Raw genomic sequence first — 21,826 nt, 5'->3', positions numbered from 1 at the left:
CTCCCAGAACAGTGAAATATAGTAACTATGCATGAGCTATCTGCTTCTTGTAATTTCGTTCCAAATCAAGCACAATGCATAGATAAATGGAGATGCTTTTATCATTAATTTCATGGATGTTCGTTATGCGCTATATACACTACATGCGGTTCATGCTAATTTGAGGAGATGAAATATCGTAATCCTTGGATTTTCGTTCATGACTAAGAAGCTTAGGAAATATGATATGCTTGATTTTGTGGTGTAGATCAGTATGAAGTCCACAGTCTATAGTTTACATATGAAATTTAGCGATTGTCAGCATGCAGCCGAGTGATTGCTGTGAATTGTGGATATTAGATAAAACATGTATGTTTTAAATCTAACTAAATGATCTGTCAAGTTCGAGTCGCTGCATACGTCAAGTGATATTCATTTCGCATATCGACGGAGGGGTCGTCGAATGGTGAAATACCTGTGGACGGAAAGGGAATCGCAATATATCTTTGATCGAGTTAATTCTCAGGGGCATAGTATGATTTATTTATTCCGCGCTACCGATGCTTTGAGAGTATGGCACCTTTCATCGCTTTCCAAGAAGGTTGCTTAGTATGGTATTTTATATCACTCGACAACGTTATACGAGTAAGTTGAAATATGCCGGCAATCATTCGTTAACCTACGAAATAAAATATGCTAAATATACTCAAATTCAATAGTTACCCGATCATTTCACGTGATTAATATCGGTTAATTTACGATCAGCCCGCAATATATCATTAATTAAGTTCATCCACCCACAGTGAGGTATATTAATTGCGAAATCGAAGCGACTCATGAATGAATGAGAAACTAATTAATACATACTAGATACATCTAGTCAAGCAATGACAGGCTGTGTGCAGTATTTAGTGTATTAGAACATCTATTTTATAAAGCAAGGTCAAAAGATACATTTTTAGTTAGTCTTAGTTATATTATACTTTCAGACTTTTTTACGGTTAGAGCGCAGCTAGTGGAACCAAAATTGAAAAGAATACTTGACAATGCTTGAATGCATATATGTCAAAATGAAAGTCAATTACCCATTGCAACTTCTTTCATGTTCGTAGCAGCTTGCAAAGCCGGCTTCTGTAATCTGCGATTTATAACATTTTTGCATTGGTTGAGTGCTCTACTAATGCTTTCGTAAAGTTAACAAATTAATATAGAATGTTTACCTCTTTTATAAGTCGCATCTGTACATTTGCGCATCTGCAAGTTCCGTGGTGACATATTACATACATCCATATACGACACATCCTGAACACACTATGATTAGAGAAAAGACGTTATTACATTTTATCCTATGAAGTGGTTTACTATTTAAATCGTAAAGTCATTTGAATACAACTACAAACAACTTCGAATATAATTACTGAGTGCGACGAGATTCCCTAGAAACCAAATACATGAATGTTTACTTGAATACAACTACAGGTTATTTGATTTCCATGACGGGTTTTTAATGAAAAATGACGTCTCATTGTATCGCAGAAGTTTTTTATTTTATTTCTAAATTAGAATAAGAATATAATTATTCACTTCTATTATATTTCATTTAAAATAGGATTAGTGGATGTAAAAGGATCCATTGAAATATGAATAATCTTACATGCTTTATCGGACTAGCACTTCTGGGACTGGTAGCCGCAGGAGGGGTTGGGTCAGCAGAAGGTGAGTTCATTGTGTAAGTCTACGGTAATCGCCAATTTTAATCCGTTACATTAAAAATATCTTTCAGTTCCTGATTCAAATATTAAATATATTTTATCACATTGTTGAATTTCTCGTTTTTCTGATAAAAAAATAAAATAAAATAATATTAAAAAATATAAAAAAAAATAAAAAATAAATTAAAAAAATTAAAATTAAATAAACCAAAGAAAAGTCAAAAGATTCAAAAGATATATTTCGTCACAGTAAAACCCAATTTAGCTTTGTCACATTTTTCAAGAATGGAAATTTTTTGAGCTTCTGCCATTGTGGAACAGGGCCATATTTTGGGCTGTGTGGCGAAGATGTATCTGTTTTAGTTTCGATTCTAGGTAATGTCTTATATCAATTTTAGGTTTGTCTATGCAGATCTAACCTTATAATGTGTCTAATTTAGTGATACTGTGGCTATATATACTTTACACGATATACTCTATGTTGCTGTATAAAAAGCATATGGGTGTGACAAGACGATAAAAAAGTTCTCCAGACAGTTTAATGTTAGAAGCTTTTCATTTTACATAGTCGTATATCATACCTCGTTTAATTTTTAAATAGTTGAAATTGTCAAATATTTTCCTTCCTCAGAGCGGAATCTATGTGAAATACTTGTGGACGATGAATGTTATTGGACAGAAGTTCATGAAATTAGAGACGTAAATTATACAGTTGCTTCCACCATATGCAAAACCCATCGTTCTGTCGTTGCTGCAATACATACTGAAGAGGCTTACAATCAGACAATGGCAAATATAAGAAGCAAAATTCCACCTAATCGCAGTTGGACCGTAGTTTGGACCGGAATGAAAATCAATTCAATTGTAGGTTGTTTTCTTTCATCACTAATATCAGTGCTGTACGCTTGAATTTTGACGTTTTATTGATTGGCTTAGGAGTCGTAATTTTGAACTTTTGGAAGTCGAATGCTGAATTCAGAATCTGGGACTCTGTGCCAACGACGTCGTAATAAAACGTTATAACTCCAAACTTTTGTTGTCACTGATTCAGTTACCTCGACGCGGGAGCTGCATGATCCCGAGTGAATATTTTGAACCGGAGTTAGAAGTCAGCGTCGAAGTCGAAATTTTTGTCCATGTGGATTCTGTCTCCTATATAAGTTTGAATGCCGGTAGTTGAATTTTGCGACGTTGCGATTCTACATAATACTAACCTGGATGCAATAAATTTACACAAATCCATAGAGAAAGACATTACCTTGTAAGGCACTAAGATTTAAAACAAATTATAAATATAATATATATATATATGTAAATAAACTGTAGAAAAAGTCCAGGTTAAAGAGGCTCAACCACGTGGCTTTAAAGGCCCCTTTTGTATATTATTTTTGTCTGTACGTGCAAGCGTAATTGAAATAATCACCAGAATCGTCCACGTTTTATACTCTCAATGAATTGTCATGTTTCACATGCTTTATTTTTCAGTTCAACCACGTTCTAACTCCTGATGTCTACATAAGCTGGTTTCCCGGACTTCCATGGGACCACAAGGGGGCGATCACAAAGTTTACACATATCTATTTAGAGGTGAAACGTATGGAGAATTCCAAATATCAAGGGATGCTGTACAGAGAAGGAAGAACTGCTCTTCGAGGAGTCGTTTGCAGGAAAAATTAGATTTCATTATTATTTTTTTGTGGTCATACTTTCACACATACATTGACACTAGATCAATCTATTATTTGAATCATTGAACGTTTAACAAGTTTGAATGTATATATATATATATATATATAACTGATATGGGTTATTGTTAGGGCTGGGCCTTTCGAATAGAATATTCGAATAGAATAGTAAGTTCTTCGAATCGGTTTTGAGCAAAATTTCGAATCGCCGCCAAATTTTTTTTTTCCCCTTTCCGCCACTGGTCGAGGTAAATTTCTCAATTTTTTTTTATGGAAGTCATATTTTTTCAACGGAATTCTGACATATATCTCTTTTTTGTAGTGAGTTATTGATGAAAACGTTTTTTATTGGGTGTGAACGCTCAGCAATCTGCCTGAGTAATTTATTTTATGTTTTCAGTAATTTATGCGTCTTGAGGACCTAATACAATAAAAAGTTACATACAATTTTATATCTCCCCAAGTATTCGAGATTCGATTCGAAAAAATATTCGATTCGATTCTGAGATCTTCAGGTATTCGAAAATGCCCAGCCCTAGTTATTGTAGTGCCTTAATACCCTTAAATTTCGTAAATTCTACTCAAACCAGATTTTGAACTGAATATTTACGAATTAGCAACATACTATCATTCATAGTAATCATATTTGTGATAGCAATGCGGCGTCTCCATCGATGACTCATGTAATTTGTCTATTGTGAAACATTAGCTCTAAAAACTTAATGGAGATTGAGGAATGACAAGTGGTTTTGGAAACAAGTTAAAAAGTGAAATACACAGTGAGTCAATCGAGCATTTCCTTACACCGTCTATTACGTCTGTTTTATATAAGCCCTTCACACAGAAGTGATTGCACTGAATATGTGGTCGCAACACAAGGTAATATTTGAACCAAAAAAATATGAATATTGTCAGCAGAATTTCTCGAGGGGCTTCAACAATTCTTAAATATACCCTTTGAACACCCGTTCAAAAATAATTAGCAACTGGGAATTTTTTTCCGATCCCAATAAATATATTTGGCTATTTATTACATACAAATAAATCCAAAACCATTTTAGTGTGCTATAGAATATACATTTTTATATTAATCAATATTTCTTTGTTCATATTTCCTTACAGTACCAGAACAGTAGGCCTACACAGAACTTCTTCATTCGTTTTTAATGTTTGTATTTTTTATCAATAGGATTTTATGTATATGAGTCTTTTTGTATTTCTAATATGATTGACTTATACTTCCCTGAACGTAACTTTACGTATGTTTAAGAGAATACATTTCCAATCCCCGTTTGTTCACCTCTCATCGAAAGATGTTCAATCATCGGTATTATTGAAATTTTTTTATCCAATGACATGGGTGAAATTTGAATTGTGGCGTTTACACTCGGGCAATATTTTACCATACGAGCCGTCTGAGAGCGACTGCCAATTCAGGCGTATCTGGACTACACTAAATATATCCATGTTTCGTATCTTCTTCTTTTTTTTGACCTAAAATATTTCTGCGAAGTTATATTTGGGATGATTCACCTGGAATGTATTCTCCTAAACGTACGTGAAGTCACGTGGTGGTTATGACGATTTGCAATTGTTCTTGTAGTCACACTCGTTAAAGAAGAGTAAAATGTATCTGCAGCGTACATTTTAGCAACATCAGTGTAATTTCATTTATCATTCATATGAAGAGTGCTGATTAGCGTTTGTGTTACAACTTATTTCACATTTTTGCGTCAAGGAAGTTGGTTGCTTCCACGTCAATTTTACCCTTTTTTGCAGTGCGTCGTAAACATAGTTTGGTTTTCCCAGAAAGATGGAAGAATTATATAATCAGATTTACACATTCAGGTTTGTTTGAAATGAAACAGTTATTGCCATATTTCTATTTGCATGATCCATTTAACCCCTAAGAAATGAAAACGAATCCCGCTCATTTTATAGCAGTGTTTCGTATATATTTACTGTATATATATGTATATTTTTTTCAGAACATGTAAAAGATATTATATCCAGATACAAGCCAATAATTTGCTAGATAATATACAGTTATCCATGAAAAATAAAAATAAAATGCATATTTCTCGAGTATTCTGATATACTAATCGTATTGTTATTCATGACTATAATCTTAATATATAGTATATGCTGGATGGAATGAAAATGCAGTTAGTGTTAACCAGGTGATTATCTGTGAAACTGCGATGCAAAAATTTCAAACCGCTTCGTTTAGAACAGTGGTTCTCAACCTTTTACTAACCGCGTATCACTTTACTGTTTTTTACTCTGGCCGCGTATCACTAAAAAAGCCCCCCTTTTTTGGCGCGGGGAACAATGGCACAAGACACGCGCTATGGGAGTATTTTATAATGTGGCACTACATTCTCCGTGACATAATTCGCAAGACGGACGAAAACATGCCCATCGCGATTCCTTTGTGGACAATAGCAGGCGAGGGCGATCTCTAAAGACTGGACTGGCGCGTTAAGACGTTTCTCCGACCCTTGACCCCAGAGAAATTCTTCCTATACTTTACTATTGCAAAATTATTATATCCGAGATTGTTTTGATGTGTTGGCGCTTATAAGCTGGTTTACGTGTTTGAAAACCCGAATTTTTATTAAAATTAATCAACCATGTGCCGCTTACAGGTAGCTTAGTTTAGATTAGTCTATCGCATCATTTGCGAGACTCATTTTTGATTACAGCAATTAAATTATTGCTCCTTTGAAGACATAATGACAATTAAGATATTTATTCCACAAATTTTTTTTGAAACGCAACTGGCATATATTGGCCAACTCAAAAGTTAATTGTTGCAATAAGTTAAAGCTGCTCGCGTACCACTTGATCATCTTCCGCGTATCACAGGTTGAGAACCACTGGTTTAGAAGTTTTGATTCAGACTCACTGACGCAGAGGTAAACCCGAATAGACTGGAAAGTGATTAATTTCAAGGTGTGTCAATCGAATATAATCCTAGGATTAATTTGAATGCTGTTTCAATTAATTATGCCACGCTACAACGACGCTTAGTGCCAGTGTAATAATCACTTAGGACCTTTCGCATAATTCACTTTATAACAAATTGTCTATTAATAAACTTAAAGTAAAGCAGAAGAAATACAAGCGATCCCCATCGCGATGAACTATTTATTACTTTGTGCCATTCGACAAGTGAAACAAAATAAAAAGCGAAAGAACAAGAATAGGGCGCCATCGTGACTAGGTGTTATAAACGTTATTGGGAAGACGTAGAGTAGAATGGCTGAATCACAAATGAAAATAGCAGTTAAAATTAGAAATGAACTCGTTTCCCTCTTTTTTGGTAAATTTATACTCAGGTCAGTTGGGACTGATTATATACCCAATGAAAAATATCGCACGGTAGCCTCGAATGACGTCAATAATATCTTATTGTCCGATATTCGTTGTACCATGAAGATTTTACCAACCGTAACGCTGTGGTTTGTTACCACAAAGAATATAGACCAACACCTAGTTCAATATGGCTTTATACCGACTTTTGTAAGACTAGGAATAGTTTTTACGAGCGATATGTGACGATGGTCGAATGGCGGACTTATATTCAACTACTTTTATTTTTGATGAAGGCAACAACAGGGTTTGATATTAATTCGGGTAAGTTACTTTTGTGTACGGTTAGATATGGTCAATTTTCATTTACTAAATATTGCGGTTTGGCTTTCGTTCTCTCTATGTGAAATTTACGTACAATCGCTAAAACGCTGGCTTTGGCATTTTTGTAATGGAACTTACCCCTAAGTACCGTATTAATTATTTTAAATTACTATATATTCACGTGCATTTTAAGCTAATTTTTATTTATATTAGCAAAAAGTATGTGCTGTTCGTGAGGACGAGGTCAATTGGTTGTTGATTGACAGTTTTTGATATTTGATTATTACACGTTTCACAGTAAGGTCATTTGTATATATAATTCACACGGCCCCAATCCATCCCCATCGAAATCGAAATAACAAACTCTTTTTATAATAGCTTTTATAATCCTTAAAGCGTACTATTATTTATTTGTGTTGGTACAAGTCTCTAAATCATAATTCGCCTGCTCATCAAGTTCCATCGTAGTCTCGGGTCATAATCTCCTCAAATTATAAAATTCAAGACCTAGATCGAGACGTATCATTGAATCTTCTATTCCCAAGTAAGGTCTAGTCTTTTGATTATACTGTACATCTTTCCAAACACGTACAATTTTGCAATACGCCGTTTCACCACAATCAAAATTTTATTCAAAATCACTTCAACGATCAATATCTGAACGGCAGGGGTTTGTGGAATTCCTGAAGTCAATCCATCAATCTCTGCAAGAATAGTGAATGGAAGCGTAGCAGATGAGGGAAATTGGCCTTGGATGGTTCTTATACTGGAAAATGGTAATCAAGTATGCGGAGGAACGCTTATTAGCAAAGAATGGATTCTAACAGTAGCGCATTGTATGGTGGGGTAAGTCAACAATAACATTATTGAAAAATTAATTAATGGAGATATTATTACTTTGAATGTGTAACTTTGAACAACCTAAAAACTTCATTCAAAATTTAAACAGTTATTTATTCCGACTACTCATTTAGACGACGAACATTTTCTTTATTGTGTAAACAAGGTTCTTCGAAGATTTTTCCAATAAAATTATTCAAATGAGTATTTTTAAACGTCAAAAAATTTGACTTGGCTATGTCTCTGCCTATTACCGAGTTATAATTATTTACCCTTGATCGTCCATTCACATGTGCGTCATTTCCAATGATGCCAAATATAATGATACAATGGTGTCTCTCAATTTCTCTTTCTTTTTCCATTATATATCTATTAATGCAAATATATTTTAGAGACATGAAGTCACTAAGAATATTTGTTGGCACTCAGCGGAAAGACGCATCTGATTCCAACGCCATGGAAGTCATAATTCATACATTAATATGCCATCAAGGTATCAGTAAATACACATTTCTGTTACTTAAAATATTAGAAAACAACTGGAAATAGTCGTGCTATTAAAAAAAAAACTATTGAAAAAAAGATTTGAAATGCATGTATTTCTGATTTTGTGTTTTCTAGATTATGATTCATCAACTTTCAAAGATGATATATGTTTGATCAAATTGGCCGAGTCTGTGCCCTTCAGTAAATATATTATTCCTGCGTGTTTGCCAACCAGTGGAAGTAGCATGCAAGTGGGAAGTTCTTGCATTGTTACCGGATGGGGAGAAACTTTAGGTAATATTTGACTCAAATTGGTAAACGACTTATCTGTGGTAACATGATTATCATACAAAAATATTGAAGATGATGATTAACGAAACAAAGTGTTATATATTTGAAGGATCAGGCTGATGGCGCGACAACTGGGAACGTAGAACCCCATCGTTTTTTCTTTTCCGTTTTTCAATATAAAATTTTTTAAAGAACTATATCGTATATTTGCCGGATTTAGAATGATTTTTTTTTTCAAATATCAGATTTCATTTTTGTATTGTATCTATTAAGGATGCTAGATGCTGTCGCACTAAAACTGTCGTCTCGTTCTTTTGAAGTTGTAATAAAGCATCTTTGCGCCCAAATAGGCCATCTGTATACATAACTACATGGAACCAAGAATCGTAGGAAGACGTGGTATTCCATCCACAATTATATGCATTTTTGAATTAATAAGATTGCATCGATCTCGAAACATATTTATGTTGATTCTCGGATCATATAAAATTCATTATTACAATAAAATCCTATGTGAAATATTCTTCTTTAGGAACAGGAAGTAATTATTTGCTAAGACAAGCCGAAGTGTTTGTACTCGACACTGAGCAATGTCGGTCATGGTATGGTGAAATCAACACCGTTATACCAAAGAGTCATTTATGCGCTGGGTGAGACACTATTAATTTTTTTTCTGTACCTATTATCCATCTCTTAGAGTACACATTTACCGGAATATATATGTTTTGACAGACACAAACAAGGGGGTACCGACACGTGCCAAGGCGACAGTGGAGGGCCTTTGCTCTACAAAGAATCTACACAGTCAGGACAATTTGCTTATGTACTGCGCGGAATGACAAGCTTTGGAAAAGGTTGCGCAGAAAAAGAAAGACCAGGAGTTTATGTGAAGGTGGTGGATTATCTAGAATGGATTGAAGAAAATATAAGAGCAAATTCAGGTATCCCATTTTACCTATTTTGATTTACATAACTATTGACCCCACTTAATACCGGTATTATCATATTGTTAGATGAGGCTTGCTGTAGACTGCAAAATTTGGTGTCTATTTGGCTGAGAAATGCAAGAGATAAAGATTCTAAATACAATGCTTAAATATATGAACACAAAGATCTAATAACTATCCTCAGTAACAGTAGCCCACTTCAGTTACACTGAAACATGGCTGAGCACCGACTTCGCAAAACGAGACGAAGGACGGTCGCGAAGTATTAGGCGCCACACTTGACGGAATAAGTAGAGTGTTCTCATGAATTAAAATAGAAATATTTTGGGTGAAATATTGGATCTCGAAGATAGGGCCAGGAAGAAAAAATAAATGTAATACCTCCCTTCTGGCGACTTCCATCGTTAAGTACTGAAAGTTTGAAATCATTTACATGCAGAAACATGGGCACACGCAAATTCAAACAATCATTATGAATAATAAAACGTCATTAATTCCCCCATGTGAGCTCTGCGATAATGTTCATCCGCAGTTTAGATTATATCATTTCTATTTATTCTGATAAATATTCTGAAGGTAACTCATGCATGCCTATACAAAGCAATATTTGTGGTGGAATCGTGAACAACAGTGGCACAATCATCCGAAATCCAACAGATCTTCAAAGTTATACATATCCACCGAATTACGTAAGTGAAGTTATGCCACTGCACAATGTATGATTTAAATCAGTTATCAGTATCAGTCATATTTAAACATCATGAACTGTTGTGGCTGAGTTAATGGAACAAGTGCACATAAGGACAAAAGGCTACATTCAACCGAAATTTTACAGCCATGTTAGATTTGCTGTCCAAGAACTATTGCTTTATGGCGTCAAGTCAATCTCATTCTGGAGTATGAGTCCTGCCATAAAACAGCAAAAGTTCGGCCCACGGTTTATCTTCAATCTATTACACTTTAAAAATAAGTCCTTGAGAACCAGATATTTTATGAATTATGTTTCGCTGGACATCTGGTCAGCGAACTGCTGCGCAATCAATGCCATGTAAACTGTATATTTTTTTTTTATCTCAGAATTGTTTGTGGAGAATCGTTGCACCAGAAGGTTTTCATATTCAATTTATATTCCAATGTTATTTTTTGATGCCGCATTACCGAAGAGGTTGCAATGACTACATACTCATATCAGACTTAACAGGCGGTAAGGTTCAGTATATCTTAGTGGTTAATTCTAATTATCTTGGTTATAAACAGTGGCTGGATTCAGGGAATGCCGTGATAATCGGTTTTGTCTTTATGTTTTGGACGTTAGGCGACCTCAGCAAATTTTCTTTCGACGTTTATGTAAAGCGTAAATATTATTAAAGTAATGGTTCATATTTAGGTTAGGTGATGACATTTATGACCTTAAAGTTGTTCTTATCGTGTTACGTTTTTGTATTGTTGAAGGGCCATAAGTTCGGCATGGTGTTTGAAATGGCAGAAACGTGTTCGATTAAAAAGATAACCTGATCTTAGAATTTTGAATCCCATTACTGATTAGAGATATCTGCGACATGGAGTGTCAAATAAATATTAGGGAAAAATCAATAGCCTTTGTTTTGTTAAAAATGTTATCCCGATGCTCCAGTCATCTTTGCGAGAGAACAGTCTTGGTAGCGATTAATATTAAAGTAACAACTGCTATGAATATTTTACTCACAACAGGTAACGATATCATGTTATGTGGAAATAAACTTCCCGACGATCATATGGTTGAGAACAACACCGCGGTTTTCCAGTTCAAATCTGACGAATCATACGAATACCCAGGATTTGTTGTGGAGATTCGATTTGTGGTGTCAACTAGTACTGCTATTTCCACTATTCACGACACAACTTATGATGTTACTACTACTATGAAAGCATCACAAACTATCAGAGCGACTACCTCTGATTCCATTTCAATAAAAATTCCGTACTCAAATATTACTATATTTATTTATTGCCTCATTGTTATTTATGTCGTTGTGAAATAAATGAAACCTTTTTCTGTGGATTTGTGTTGAACATTATCGAGAACCACATCACTTATATATCGAGGGTTTTAAGACAAAATGAAGAATGTTTAAATTTTGAAAAATATTCATTGGAAAAAAATGACGAAAAAAAAAATAAATGTTTTTCAAACCGGTTTTCTAATTAAAGTTTGAAGCGATTTTCATCATGGTATTTAAATAAAAGGTTACAGTAGTTTGAAAAGGAAAAATATTTGCTCTACATATTTTCTCAATACAGTTTTAATTACATTTTTCAAGTTACGCACTCGCCGTCCTTGTATTGATATTACTGAAAAAAGTAACGTTTAAACGTAGGTAGGTAGCTATACAAATAATTACCGAACCAGTGTTTCCCAAACCTCCAACTACCTAATCCAGATTTAATTTTAATTATATTTTCTCAAAACCCAAACTAAATAAAATTAAACAGAACGAACGAGGACACAAACCACCGTATCGATAAACTTATCATGGTTAATACTTACTCAAACCGTTTACATAATGTTTTATGTTTATCCTAACCCACAACACATCACCAAATCGAATTTACATACAAGTATTCCCCTAGAAAACTCATCTATCTTGACTACTAAAAATGTAAGGAATTGGTAAAGTTTTTAAGGAATTCGTATAAATTAACAATTTAGAAAACGATCTATTGATTCACTTCGAGTCCAAGAGGTCACTGTTGTATATTTAGTGAAATAATAAAAATTTATGGCGAGTTTTTTCGAGAATTGTTCGAGTAACTAGTATTGATGGCGAGTATGGACGGGTTCAAGCCATTGTTATAAGTTTGTCCTTATCCGCCCAACCACCATTATGAAGTAGCATTAGGCGACATTTGAAAATATTTATATCCCAAAAATAAGAATGCGAGATGTAAAATCATGTGAAAGATTTGTAAAATTCTTTACCCGGTTCCTCGTTAAAATTTGACCTTTTTCATCATCAAGTCATTCATCCACCTAAAATATATATATATAAGGAAAAATAGGCGAAGTCAATTTATGAGAAAGAGCATAATATGGCACAATGTGCTTTCACGTGCCGTAATCCTATGTTTCTAAATATTTGTAATAACGCTGTTACCGCGAATTCTATTCGTCGAAACATAGGAATTATTATACAACCGGCACTCCTTCATTTATATAATTCCCCGATAAATCATTATTGACACAGTAAAACTACTTCTGATTTCAATAGAGAGTAAACATACTCAACTGACATATTATGACAACTGCTATACAAGTTCGTTTATAAAGGGCTATAAGAAATCTAATCACGGTATGGTATAAGACAAATAGAAGACAATAGAAAGGGCTGCTTTCATTTCACATAATTGTGACTTAGTGTCACGAGTAGTGCCTACTCAGAAAATTATTTTGTTCGTATTATATATTTGATGTATCAACGCCAGGTTTATGTCTAATTGTAGATGCGTCAGTATACAGTAGTAGTGCATAGATATGTCTTTTTATACAGATCTTAACAGATTTCCGACACAAGGTGAACGAACCTAAGGATTAAATCGCAGTTCTCAAAAGCTTGTTATTGCCACATTATTTCCGAAACATTATATGAAAAACGTGTGTTCTAATCTAACAATACTATATAGGTGTAACACGTTTGGAGAGACGCTCATTGTGCTGTGGTTGTACCGAAGTCCTGTTTTATCAACAATTATTCAGTGCATTCAAACTAACTATTAACCCTAAAGTTAATGGCACCCGGACAACAATTCGCGTTTGTCACGTTGATCAACCATTTCTTCCACTGTATTCTCTCGTGTTTAAATTCATACTTTTTGTCTATAATAATACTCCAGGCTAGTCATATTTCTTAAGTTTACAAATCAAAAAATATATTATGAAACTAGGCAAACTATTCCTAATATTGATATGTATGTGTATACACTCAAATGTTTATGGACAAAGTGGTGATGGAGATTACAACGGTAAGATTAATATCATATATTTATTTCCTAACTAATCTATATATCTATCTAAAATGTGATAGTATTCTACATGACGTGTTCTTACACATATCTAAAATCCTGATCACCAGGCGAGGCGTTCATCAAATATTTTTTCTTGTATGATTGAATCATTACTTTGTCAAAAAAATTATATTTGCTTACTATGAGTCATATGAGAATTATATACTTTGGCGAGTATTTCTCGATGAACCGGATAATTCTATTGATAATGGTTTATAGCAACAACGTGGATTATTGTTGAAATGATAAACGTTAAGTAACTGATTGCATTCCAATACTGGGAGCCTGTTTCAGATAAAAATGTTCGCGACCAGGTGGCTTGTTCCACCGGACTGACTGAGTGATGGATTCTATGTTCAAAGTAATTTATGTGGGTTACAAGTATTCGAAAATTTGAATAAAAAAAATATTCGATTTGATTCTGAAATCATCAGGTATTCGACAATGCCCAGCCGTAATTGTCTACATTCAAGGCCGTGTGTATGTAAACAAATACTTTATAATGGATATCATTGTACGCTCTTTGCTTTTGTCTAAATTCATTCATTCAATTTTAAAAACTCATAGTACTTTGCACTAAATTAAACGCGATTACATTGTTGCCAAATGACACAAGAAGTCTGGAAATTTCATAAGATTTACATGTATCGGTTTTATAGGAGAATGCGGTGTTGCGGGGATCACCAGAAATAACGGAAGAGTGGTAAACGGTAATGACGCAACAGCAGGTCAATGGCCGTGGCAAGCATCAATGTACGTAAAAACAATAATTCAGTCTTTACATGCATTTTACTGCGGAGGGATTCTCATAAGGCCAACCTGGATACTGACTGCGGCTCATTGTTTGCAGACGTGAGTGACTTCATATAGTTTTCACGCAAGCTGGAGATAAGTAGTTGGAGACAGCTTAGTCTCGTGCTATATGAATATTATATTTTGTATTGTACTGTATTAGCTACTTTAAAATACATCAAAGCTCAAAAAATATACTTTTTTCAAAGATTGAAAGCAGGCTAAACAACCCGAGAAGGGCGAATTAATTTAATATTGTTCATCTTGACTAAGACTTGTTCTTAGAGATCAAATACTAAAAATTTTGCCGATTTCTTATCCTGAACCACTTTAATTCTGAGTTACATACAGCCTTGAGTTTTTATATATATGTTTTTTAATTCAACTCTCTGTCCAATCTATTTGATTGATATCTTGCCAGTAACATTCCGTATTTCAAGCAGTTTAAAATTTATTTAGAGCGTCACAATACATTTTAGATGAGGTGAAAGTCCCAGCATGACGCTATAACGAGTTCTGTATGGCGTCATTGTAAAAATGGAGGCCTCACAAATGTCTAAATCCGTTCCTGATTACGCTGCACAATATTTTTTCTCATTTTAGGTCATTTCGAATTGAAAGTATAATCATACTTCTTGGAGCCCAAAACCAAACTAATTTGGACGAAATAGGCAGGCAGTATCATTACGTTGGAGAATATGTTGTGCATCAAGGTAGGTTCCATTACATTTGAACCCACGACAGTTGAACCTGCATACTATTGCACATATGGAAATTTTTTTATTTACGGATATCTGAATCCATACTAACCCATGGATTTTAGCATCCTCAAATAGATTGAACCCGCGGATATACGGATGCAAATGTATGGGTTCAAATGTACGGTCACCTCAAGGTACGTTATACCAAGTACCAACGTTACAACTGTCAAATTGCTTCCTTCCGCCAACCTGAAGGCTATAACAGATCTTGATATAAAATATTTAATAACTAAACCCAGCATAAACAATTCACCGAAACGGAAATGCTGTTACTGAATGCCGACAAAAACCTTGCATGAAAACTTCATATTATTTAATGAAGTTTTCACGATGGTTTATCCTGTAAATCAGCAGTTATACAAACATTCAAACAACGAAACTAATCTCTTAGAACTTGCTGTTGAGAACTGGCTACTAGTGTGAGGTTACCACAAGTGTTTTACAATCACACGTTTCGCCACAGGACACTTCACCAGTCTGAATACAATTATCTAAGTCTGATTTAATGAAGCACCCTAATAAAATACCAATCATGGGGCGTTCTCATATATAATTCCCCATAGTCACAAACGGTCCTATTGTATTTTCAGATGTGACCCAAACTATGTACATGTTTAATCTACAGGTGTATCAGCAACTGCTATTTTGTGCTGTATTTTTAGATTACGATGATGCAATTGGAAGCTACTTTGCTGACATAGCTCTTTTAAGGCTAACAACTGAAGTTACTTATGATTATTACGTCCGCCCAGCTTGTTTACCTACATTTGGTTCTGAAGCTACTGTAGGACAGACCTGTTTCATATCCGGATTTGGTGAAACTCAGAGTAAGCTAAGTTAATATTGGGCTGTATACTTTGGTTTATCTAACTAAGTTACCTGGATATACCAATCAAATCTAAATTGACAACAGGATATACTCAATATTGAAGTTTTTGCGCGGAGTTTTACACGTCTCTGCACAACACAACGGTTCTCATTGGTTTTCAAAACGAGTATTTTTTCTCGATTGCAACATAGATGAGTCCAACACATTAGGAACTCAACCAATGTGTTACTATTTGACTGAATAAAAGTCACAAAGTAATTCAGAATCTTGGCCCTTAGAATCTTGATTCTTTTGAGTCTATGGTGTTATTGATCAATACTATAAATTTCTCATCAACACCTAACAGATACTGGTAATCAAAATATTCTTCAATATGCCGGTGTTGATATTATATCACGAGAAACATGCAATGAATGGTACCGTACATCGCCCCTCTCCATTCCCAACGGTCACTTTTGCGCTGGGTAAGTTTAGGCCTTCTACTCAATTAACAGGAAAGCATTGCTGAGATATATAAGCACGAAAGCATACGTGACTCACACAAAAATTCGTTATATCATCATTAAAATCCAAATTGAAAATCAAGCCCATCTCCGTAGCAACTACATCGAATCAAACCACTGGACTGGACAGTGATTACTCGATGCGCTTGAAGTCTTGTATAAATAGGTATCTACTGTCATTTACATAAAAAAATGAATATACGACGTAAATTGAACTTGTCTGTCGCTTGCAATCAATTGCCGTCTATCAATAATCTCATTACTTTTCGATGACGGATCATGACTTCGCTTAGGAAAACGTACAATAAAGAAGCTTCAAAATGTGTAATGTCGTACATATGGAGCGTATGTGTGTGTGCTCGAATACAAATCTCGATATTTCTATCCTATTTCCATAACATTGGGAATGTTATAAATGTGTTTGTGTACTGCCCTGAATATATTAGTAAAATTAAGTATTGATTTTCCTCCTATACTAACCATTCCTTTTTGTTCGGTTTATCAGCTTCAAAACCCATCGGTTTCAATTTTTCGCGATGGATGAATCTAGATTCTAGTTGCTGTAAGATATTGTGAACTATTATTATCAATTATATCTCGACTTGAATGAAGTTTAATGTCTAGGTTTGAAGAAGGTGGTATTGACACTTGCCAAGGAGATAGTGGCGGGCCTTTAGTTTGCATGGAATCTTCAGTTTATGTTGCACGAGGGATAACAAGTTTCGGAGAAGAATGTGCAAAGGAACGACGACCAGGGGCTTACACTGACGTAGCAACGTATATGAATTGGATTATTGAAAAAATTGGCGAAGAAGAAGAAATAACTGGAGCATCCACTGAATATGCTAGTACTCGTATTGCTACTTCCGAATCAACTACGTCTCCTGGTGTAAAATTGAAATCGAATGGCGTATTTATATGCATATTGTTTTTTACTTTTATACCAAGTCTAGTTTAATTTATTTCATTGATTTAGTAGAAAAAGTTCATTGTATATTTGTGCTAAAAATGCAATAATATATTTTTACATCCAGCAATGTCAAGTAAAAGCCGAAAAGTATTATTGTGACTTTGTCTGCTCAGATATCGTTGTTACTTTACGTTATGAACACGTGTGAAATAGACATCACATTAACGAAAGGAAAACAATTGAAAAGAATTTCTTGACCATTGAGCTAGATCGCAAATACTCAATACAATAGACAAACATACGTGTGATCTATGATACTTACGATCGTTTGGCCACCAAACCAATAGCGTTAATATGAAAAGTATTTTCAGCAAATCTTTTATATTTATATACAGGACTTTACTTCAAAACGGTCCTCTTAAATGAGGACGAATCATTTTGTAAATTAAAAAAAAAAAATATTTTTGGTGATCACCGTCTATAAAAGAAAAGAGATTACCGCTAAAATTGGGTTACGATATAGTTCGATCAATTTTGAAGCCGGCCGGAGAGTAACAATCTATAGAGAAGTCATTTTAGAATCCTGCTACATTGTCATAACCATTCAAAAATATTTACTTCCCCGACCTGAATAACAAGGAATCTCTACATCAAATAAGTGACGTCGACGGTGGATGTGAAATCACTGCAGTTGAGTTGACAGCTTATTTTCTATGGCTAGGAATGATTTGTAGTTGAACTCGGCAAATCGCGATTGAACTTATAAGAATCACAGAAATTTTTTAATTTGATCGTATTGTACGAGTATATAATGCATCGCCAGGGCAGAACTGATTCTTCCATATTGTGATTGTAGAACTGTTGAAGCGATAAGTCAGAATCGAACCTATTCAAATCGTGTTGCGATAAACCGGTTTTCTAACTGAAGTTCGAAGCCAATTTTACCATGGTATTTGAATAAGAGATTGAAGGAGTTTAAAAATTGAAAATATTTGTTTTCCTTATTTTTTTCCTAATACAACGGTGGTTCCCAAAAGGTGCGCCGCTGCGAGTTGCTAACTGCGACGCGAAAATTAACAGAATTGTGTTGAACAAACCCAAAATAGGATCGAATATTCTACATATTCTATTTCGTATAAATGTTTTATTGTTTCTTATTTTAAATGCTGTGTATTTGACTTAATAAATCCTGATTTAAATGATTTTTATTTTCTCACAATCCAAACTAAGCAAAATGGAACAGAACGAACGAAGATATAAAACACACAAACCACCGTATCGATAATCGAATTGTTGATACTTACTTACACTGTTTATACAACATTTTATATTTATAATAACTCACAAAATATCACCAAATCAAATTTATGTATGAGCACTATATTACTAATTAGAAATTGGGAACTACAAAATAAATTCCAATACAGTATTTCATGAGAAAACTCGTATATTTTAAATGCTTAAAATTTGAAATTGGTTCAGTTTTGGGAGATTTGCAAACAACAATTTTGAAAACAATCTATTGATTTACTTCGTGTCCTAGAGGTCACTCTTTTATATTCAGTGAAACATTAAAAGTTTATGATTAGTATTTTCGAGAACTGATTGAGTAACTAGTTTTATTGGCGAGTATGAACGGGTTCAAGCCAGTGTTATACGTTTGTCCTTATCCGCCCGACCCCCATTTTAAAGTGGCGACATTTGAATATGTTTATATCCCAGGAATAAGAATGCGAGATGTAAAATCATATGAAGGAGAAATTTGACGTCTCTTTGAAGTAATTCATCCACCTTGAACATATATAGGGTTCACAATTATTGAAACGGAGCATGTGGCACAATATGCTTTCACGGGATGTGCTCTTTTGTTTCCAAATATTTACAATAATGCTTTCACCACGAATACCCCAATAAATCATTATTGACACAGTAAAACTATTCCTGATTTTTATGGAGAATGAACATACTTTACAGAAGTATTGTGCCAACTGATATACAAGTTCGTTTATTAGGGCTATAAGAAATTTTGTAATCATGGTATGGTATAATTCCAATAGAACTCGGGGGAAAAGGCCGCTTCATTTCAAATAATAGTGGCGTAGTGTCACAAGTGGTGTCTACTCCAAAAATACTCCAAAAATTATTTTGTTCGTATCATAAATTTGATAGAATGGTAGATCAACGGCAGGTTTATGTCTAATTGTAGATACGTCAGTATACAGTAGTAGTAGTAGCATAGATATGTCTTTAAATTTTCCATACAGATCTTGATAGATTACCGACACAATGTAAATGAACCTAGAGATTAAATTGCAGTTCTCGAAAGCTTGTTATTGTCATATAACTTCCGAATTATTATACAAAAAACGTGTGTTCTAATCTGAAGTGAATGGCACCCGGACAACAATTCGCGATATGTCACGTTATAGTCAATCATTTCTTAGCCGTTTTTTTTCAAGTATAAATTCATATTTTTTTCGTACATTATTCTGTAATAATACACTAGGCCAGGTGGTCCAAACCCAGGCCCGCGGGCCACATGTGGCTCGCCGCTTCATTATCTATGACCCCCTCGCATTCGAAGAGTAATAAAAAAATCGCATTCCGTGCTGTTCTGTCATAAAATTAACCAGAAAATTTTCTTGACTTATTGTTACATCACTAATCTCACTGAAGTAACTAGTGTTATGGCTCGCTGAGGTAACTAGCAGAATTGAATGATGTGCTTGGCAGTATAAATTGTTATATGGCTTTCTGTCGTTTTGGTCGGGAATATATGCTAACAATTTTGCCGTCATAGAAAACTAAAAATCGAATGTTGATTCTATGAGCCTAGGTTGGCTATGCCTGATAATTAAAAGTTGTGGCCTAACAATGTGATTCATGCCGGGTGTTTTTGCAACCAGCCTAAACAGTATTACACAAAATGCTGCCTATATGTCAGAAAATTTAGTAATTACCATTCTGTACCTCACATATTATGGTAATCAATCAATCTGCAGCCATTTTGTAAACATGAGTTTAAAGAGAAAGCTGAAGAATTCAAACATATTTTAACTGTATGTGAGATGAAAAATACCACAATGCTTGCTTAAAATGTCACAATTCGTGTCTATGACAAAAGAATTGAATTGTAAACGGCATTTTAGCATCTTGTGAGCAATGAGCATTTCACAAAAAAAAAATTCATTTGCGGAAGCACTTTTTTCGTTATCAAGAGTTTGAAATCTTACATTATATGTAGAGAAATGTTTTGCATGTTTTAGTAAGTTTTTTGGTGGCTTTTGCATGGGTTAGATTAATAAATGACATAAACTGATCAATGTGTTTGCACAAGGAAAGTATTTGTTTTGTATTGCACTGTTTACCTATTCTTGGCACTATTGTGGTCCGCGAACAATGCGAAAATAATTTTGTGGTCGGCGGAGCCGACAACCTGGGACCACCCTGCACTAGGCTAATCATATTTCTAAGTTTACAAGTCATTAAATGTACTATGAAACTTGGCAAACTATTCTTAATATTGATATGTATGTGTATACACCCAAATGTTTATGGACAAGGTGAGGGTGGAGATTACAACGGTAAGGTTAATATTATTTATTAATTACCTAGGTAATCATTCAATCAATCAGTCAATTTTATTTTGGTCCCTCTTGTATAAAACAAAACAACATTAGACGTACAAACAAAATGCAGAGGACCTGGAAGACGAGCAAGATCAAGACCAATCTATACTTTTGATGCCCATTCATTTCGTTGTCAATTCCGAATCTGCATCCGTAAAATTTGATGTCAATCCCTACAGTCAACTATTCTATTGCGCGGTGACAATTGCGTTATCGTTGGAGAGAATAGTCACTTGATCCAATTAACATCAGTATTTTTGCCCAAAGTGCACGAAGTGAAGATACTGCAGCGAACCGATTGAACATCCGTAATACAGTGCCACGAAAACACGTCCGGACCCAAACGGCAATCGGACGTGACAAATAAAATTATTTAAAATATGATAATATCCAAAATGATGTGTTCTTACACGTATCTAACATTTGATCACCGAGCGAGGCGTTCATCAAATATAATTGAATCATTACAATCATTACTTTGTCAAAAAAATTATATTCATATCATATGATAGTTATATACCAACGCGGGCTTTTCACGGTGAACTGGGTAATTCCCCACTAGGAAAACGGTTAGTGATTTTTCCTTGATAACTGTTTTTTACAACAAAGTGCCTTATCGTTAAATTGATAAATGTTGAGTAATTGATTGCTTTTTAATTAATACTGACTACTGAGAGCCTGTTTAAGACGAAAAGGTTCGGAGATCGCGACTACAGCTTGCATATCCCAGGAAAATGTCCGAGTGATTGATTCACAGTCCTGAGTAGTTTACAATGGAAAAT

The 21,826-nt window shown here is 34.5% G+C and overlaps 3 protein-coding genes across 3 annotated transcripts; all 3 read left to right on the top strand.

The window, feature by feature from the left end:
- The first annotated feature begins 1,586 nt into the window (after nucleotides 1-1,586).
- Nucleotides 1,587-5,456, top strand: LOC120329097 (uncharacterized). Its single transcript, XM_039395718.2, has 3 exons — nucleotides 1,587-1,695; nucleotides 2,323-2,555; nucleotides 3,177-5,456. The coding sequence occupies exons 1-3, from the start codon at nucleotides 1,620-1,622 to the stop codon at nucleotides 3,366-3,368; spliced, it is 501 nt and encodes a 166-aa protein (XP_039251652.2). The 5' UTR covers nucleotides 1,587-1,619; the 3' UTR covers nucleotides 3,369-5,456.
- Nucleotides 5,457-6,659: 1,203 nt separating this feature from the next.
- Nucleotides 6,660-11,600, top strand: LOC120327918 (serine protease 33-like). Its single transcript, XM_039394288.2, has 9 exons — nucleotides 6,660-7,015; nucleotides 7,684-7,861; nucleotides 8,248-8,348; nucleotides 8,477-8,635; nucleotides 9,165-9,282; nucleotides 9,365-9,573; nucleotides 10,156-10,268; nucleotides 10,657-10,783; nucleotides 11,290-11,600. The coding sequence occupies exons 1-9, from the start codon at nucleotides 6,940-6,942 to the stop codon at nucleotides 11,598-11,600; spliced, it is 1,392 nt and encodes a 463-aa protein (XP_039250222.2). The 5' UTR covers nucleotides 6,660-6,939.
- Nucleotides 11,601-13,447: 1,847 nt separating this feature from the next.
- Nucleotides 13,448-17,664, top strand: LOC144425118 (acrosin-like). The gene is made up of 6 exons (XM_078114466.1): nucleotides 13,448-13,578; nucleotides 14,280-14,472; nucleotides 15,016-15,125; nucleotides 15,836-16,000; nucleotides 16,349-16,466; nucleotides 17,130-17,664. Exons 1-6 carry the CDS (start codon nucleotides 13,491-13,493, stop codon nucleotides 17,461-17,463), a joined length of 1,008 nt encoding a protein of 335 aa, XP_077970592.1. The 5' UTR covers nucleotides 13,448-13,490; the 3' UTR covers nucleotides 17,464-17,664.
- Nucleotides 17,665-21,826: the final 4,162 nt, after the last annotated feature.

The sequence above is a fragment of the Styela clava genome, chromosome 7 (genome assembly GCF_964204865.1).
Source record: "Styela clava chromosome 7, kaStyClav1.hap1.2, whole genome shotgun sequence".
Lineage (NCBI taxonomy): Eukaryota > Metazoa > Chordata > Ascidiacea > Stolidobranchia > Styelidae > Styela > Styela clava.
Note: the sequence above shows the minus strand (reverse complement) of the source record. Positions and strands in the feature narration are given on the sequence as shown.

Excerpts from the sequence above, each read along its gene's own strand:
- LOC120327918 (XM_039394288.2), top strand. The coding sequence starts at position 6,940 with ATGGTCGAATGGCGGACTTATATTCAACTACTTTTATTTTTGATGAAG. Across the intron at positions 7,016-7,683 it reads AGGGTTTGATATTAATTCGG|GGGTTTGTGGAATTCCTGAA; the intron begins GTAAGTTACTTT and ends TCTGAACGGCAG. Across the intron at positions 10,269-10,656 it reads ATACATATCCACCGAATTAC|AATTGTTTGTGGAGAATCGT; the intron begins GTAAGTGAAGTT and ends TTTTTATCTCAG.
- LOC144425118 (XM_078114466.1), top strand. The coding sequence starts at position 13,491 with ATGAAACTAGGCAAACTATTCCTAATATTGATATGTATGTGTATACAC. Across the intron at positions 13,579-14,279 it reads TGGTGATGGAGATTACAACG|GAGAATGCGGTGTTGCGGGG; the intron begins GTAAGATTAATA and ends TCGGTTTTATAG. Across the intron at positions 16,001-16,348 it reads CGGATTTGGTGAAACTCAGA|ATACTGGTAATCAAAATATT; the intron begins GTAAGCTAAGTT and ends AACACCTAACAG.
- LOC120329097 (XM_039395718.2), top strand. The coding sequence starts at position 1,620 with ATGAATAATCTTACATGCTTTATCGGACTAGCACTTCTGGGACTGGTA. Across the intron at positions 1,696-2,322 it reads AGGGGTTGGGTCAGCAGAAG|AGCGGAATCTATGTGAAATA; the intron begins GTGAGTTCATTG and ends TTCCTTCCTCAG. Across the intron at positions 2,556-3,176 it reads GAATGAAAATCAATTCAATT|TTCAACCACGTTCTAACTCC; the intron begins GTAGGTTGTTTT and ends TTTATTTTTCAG.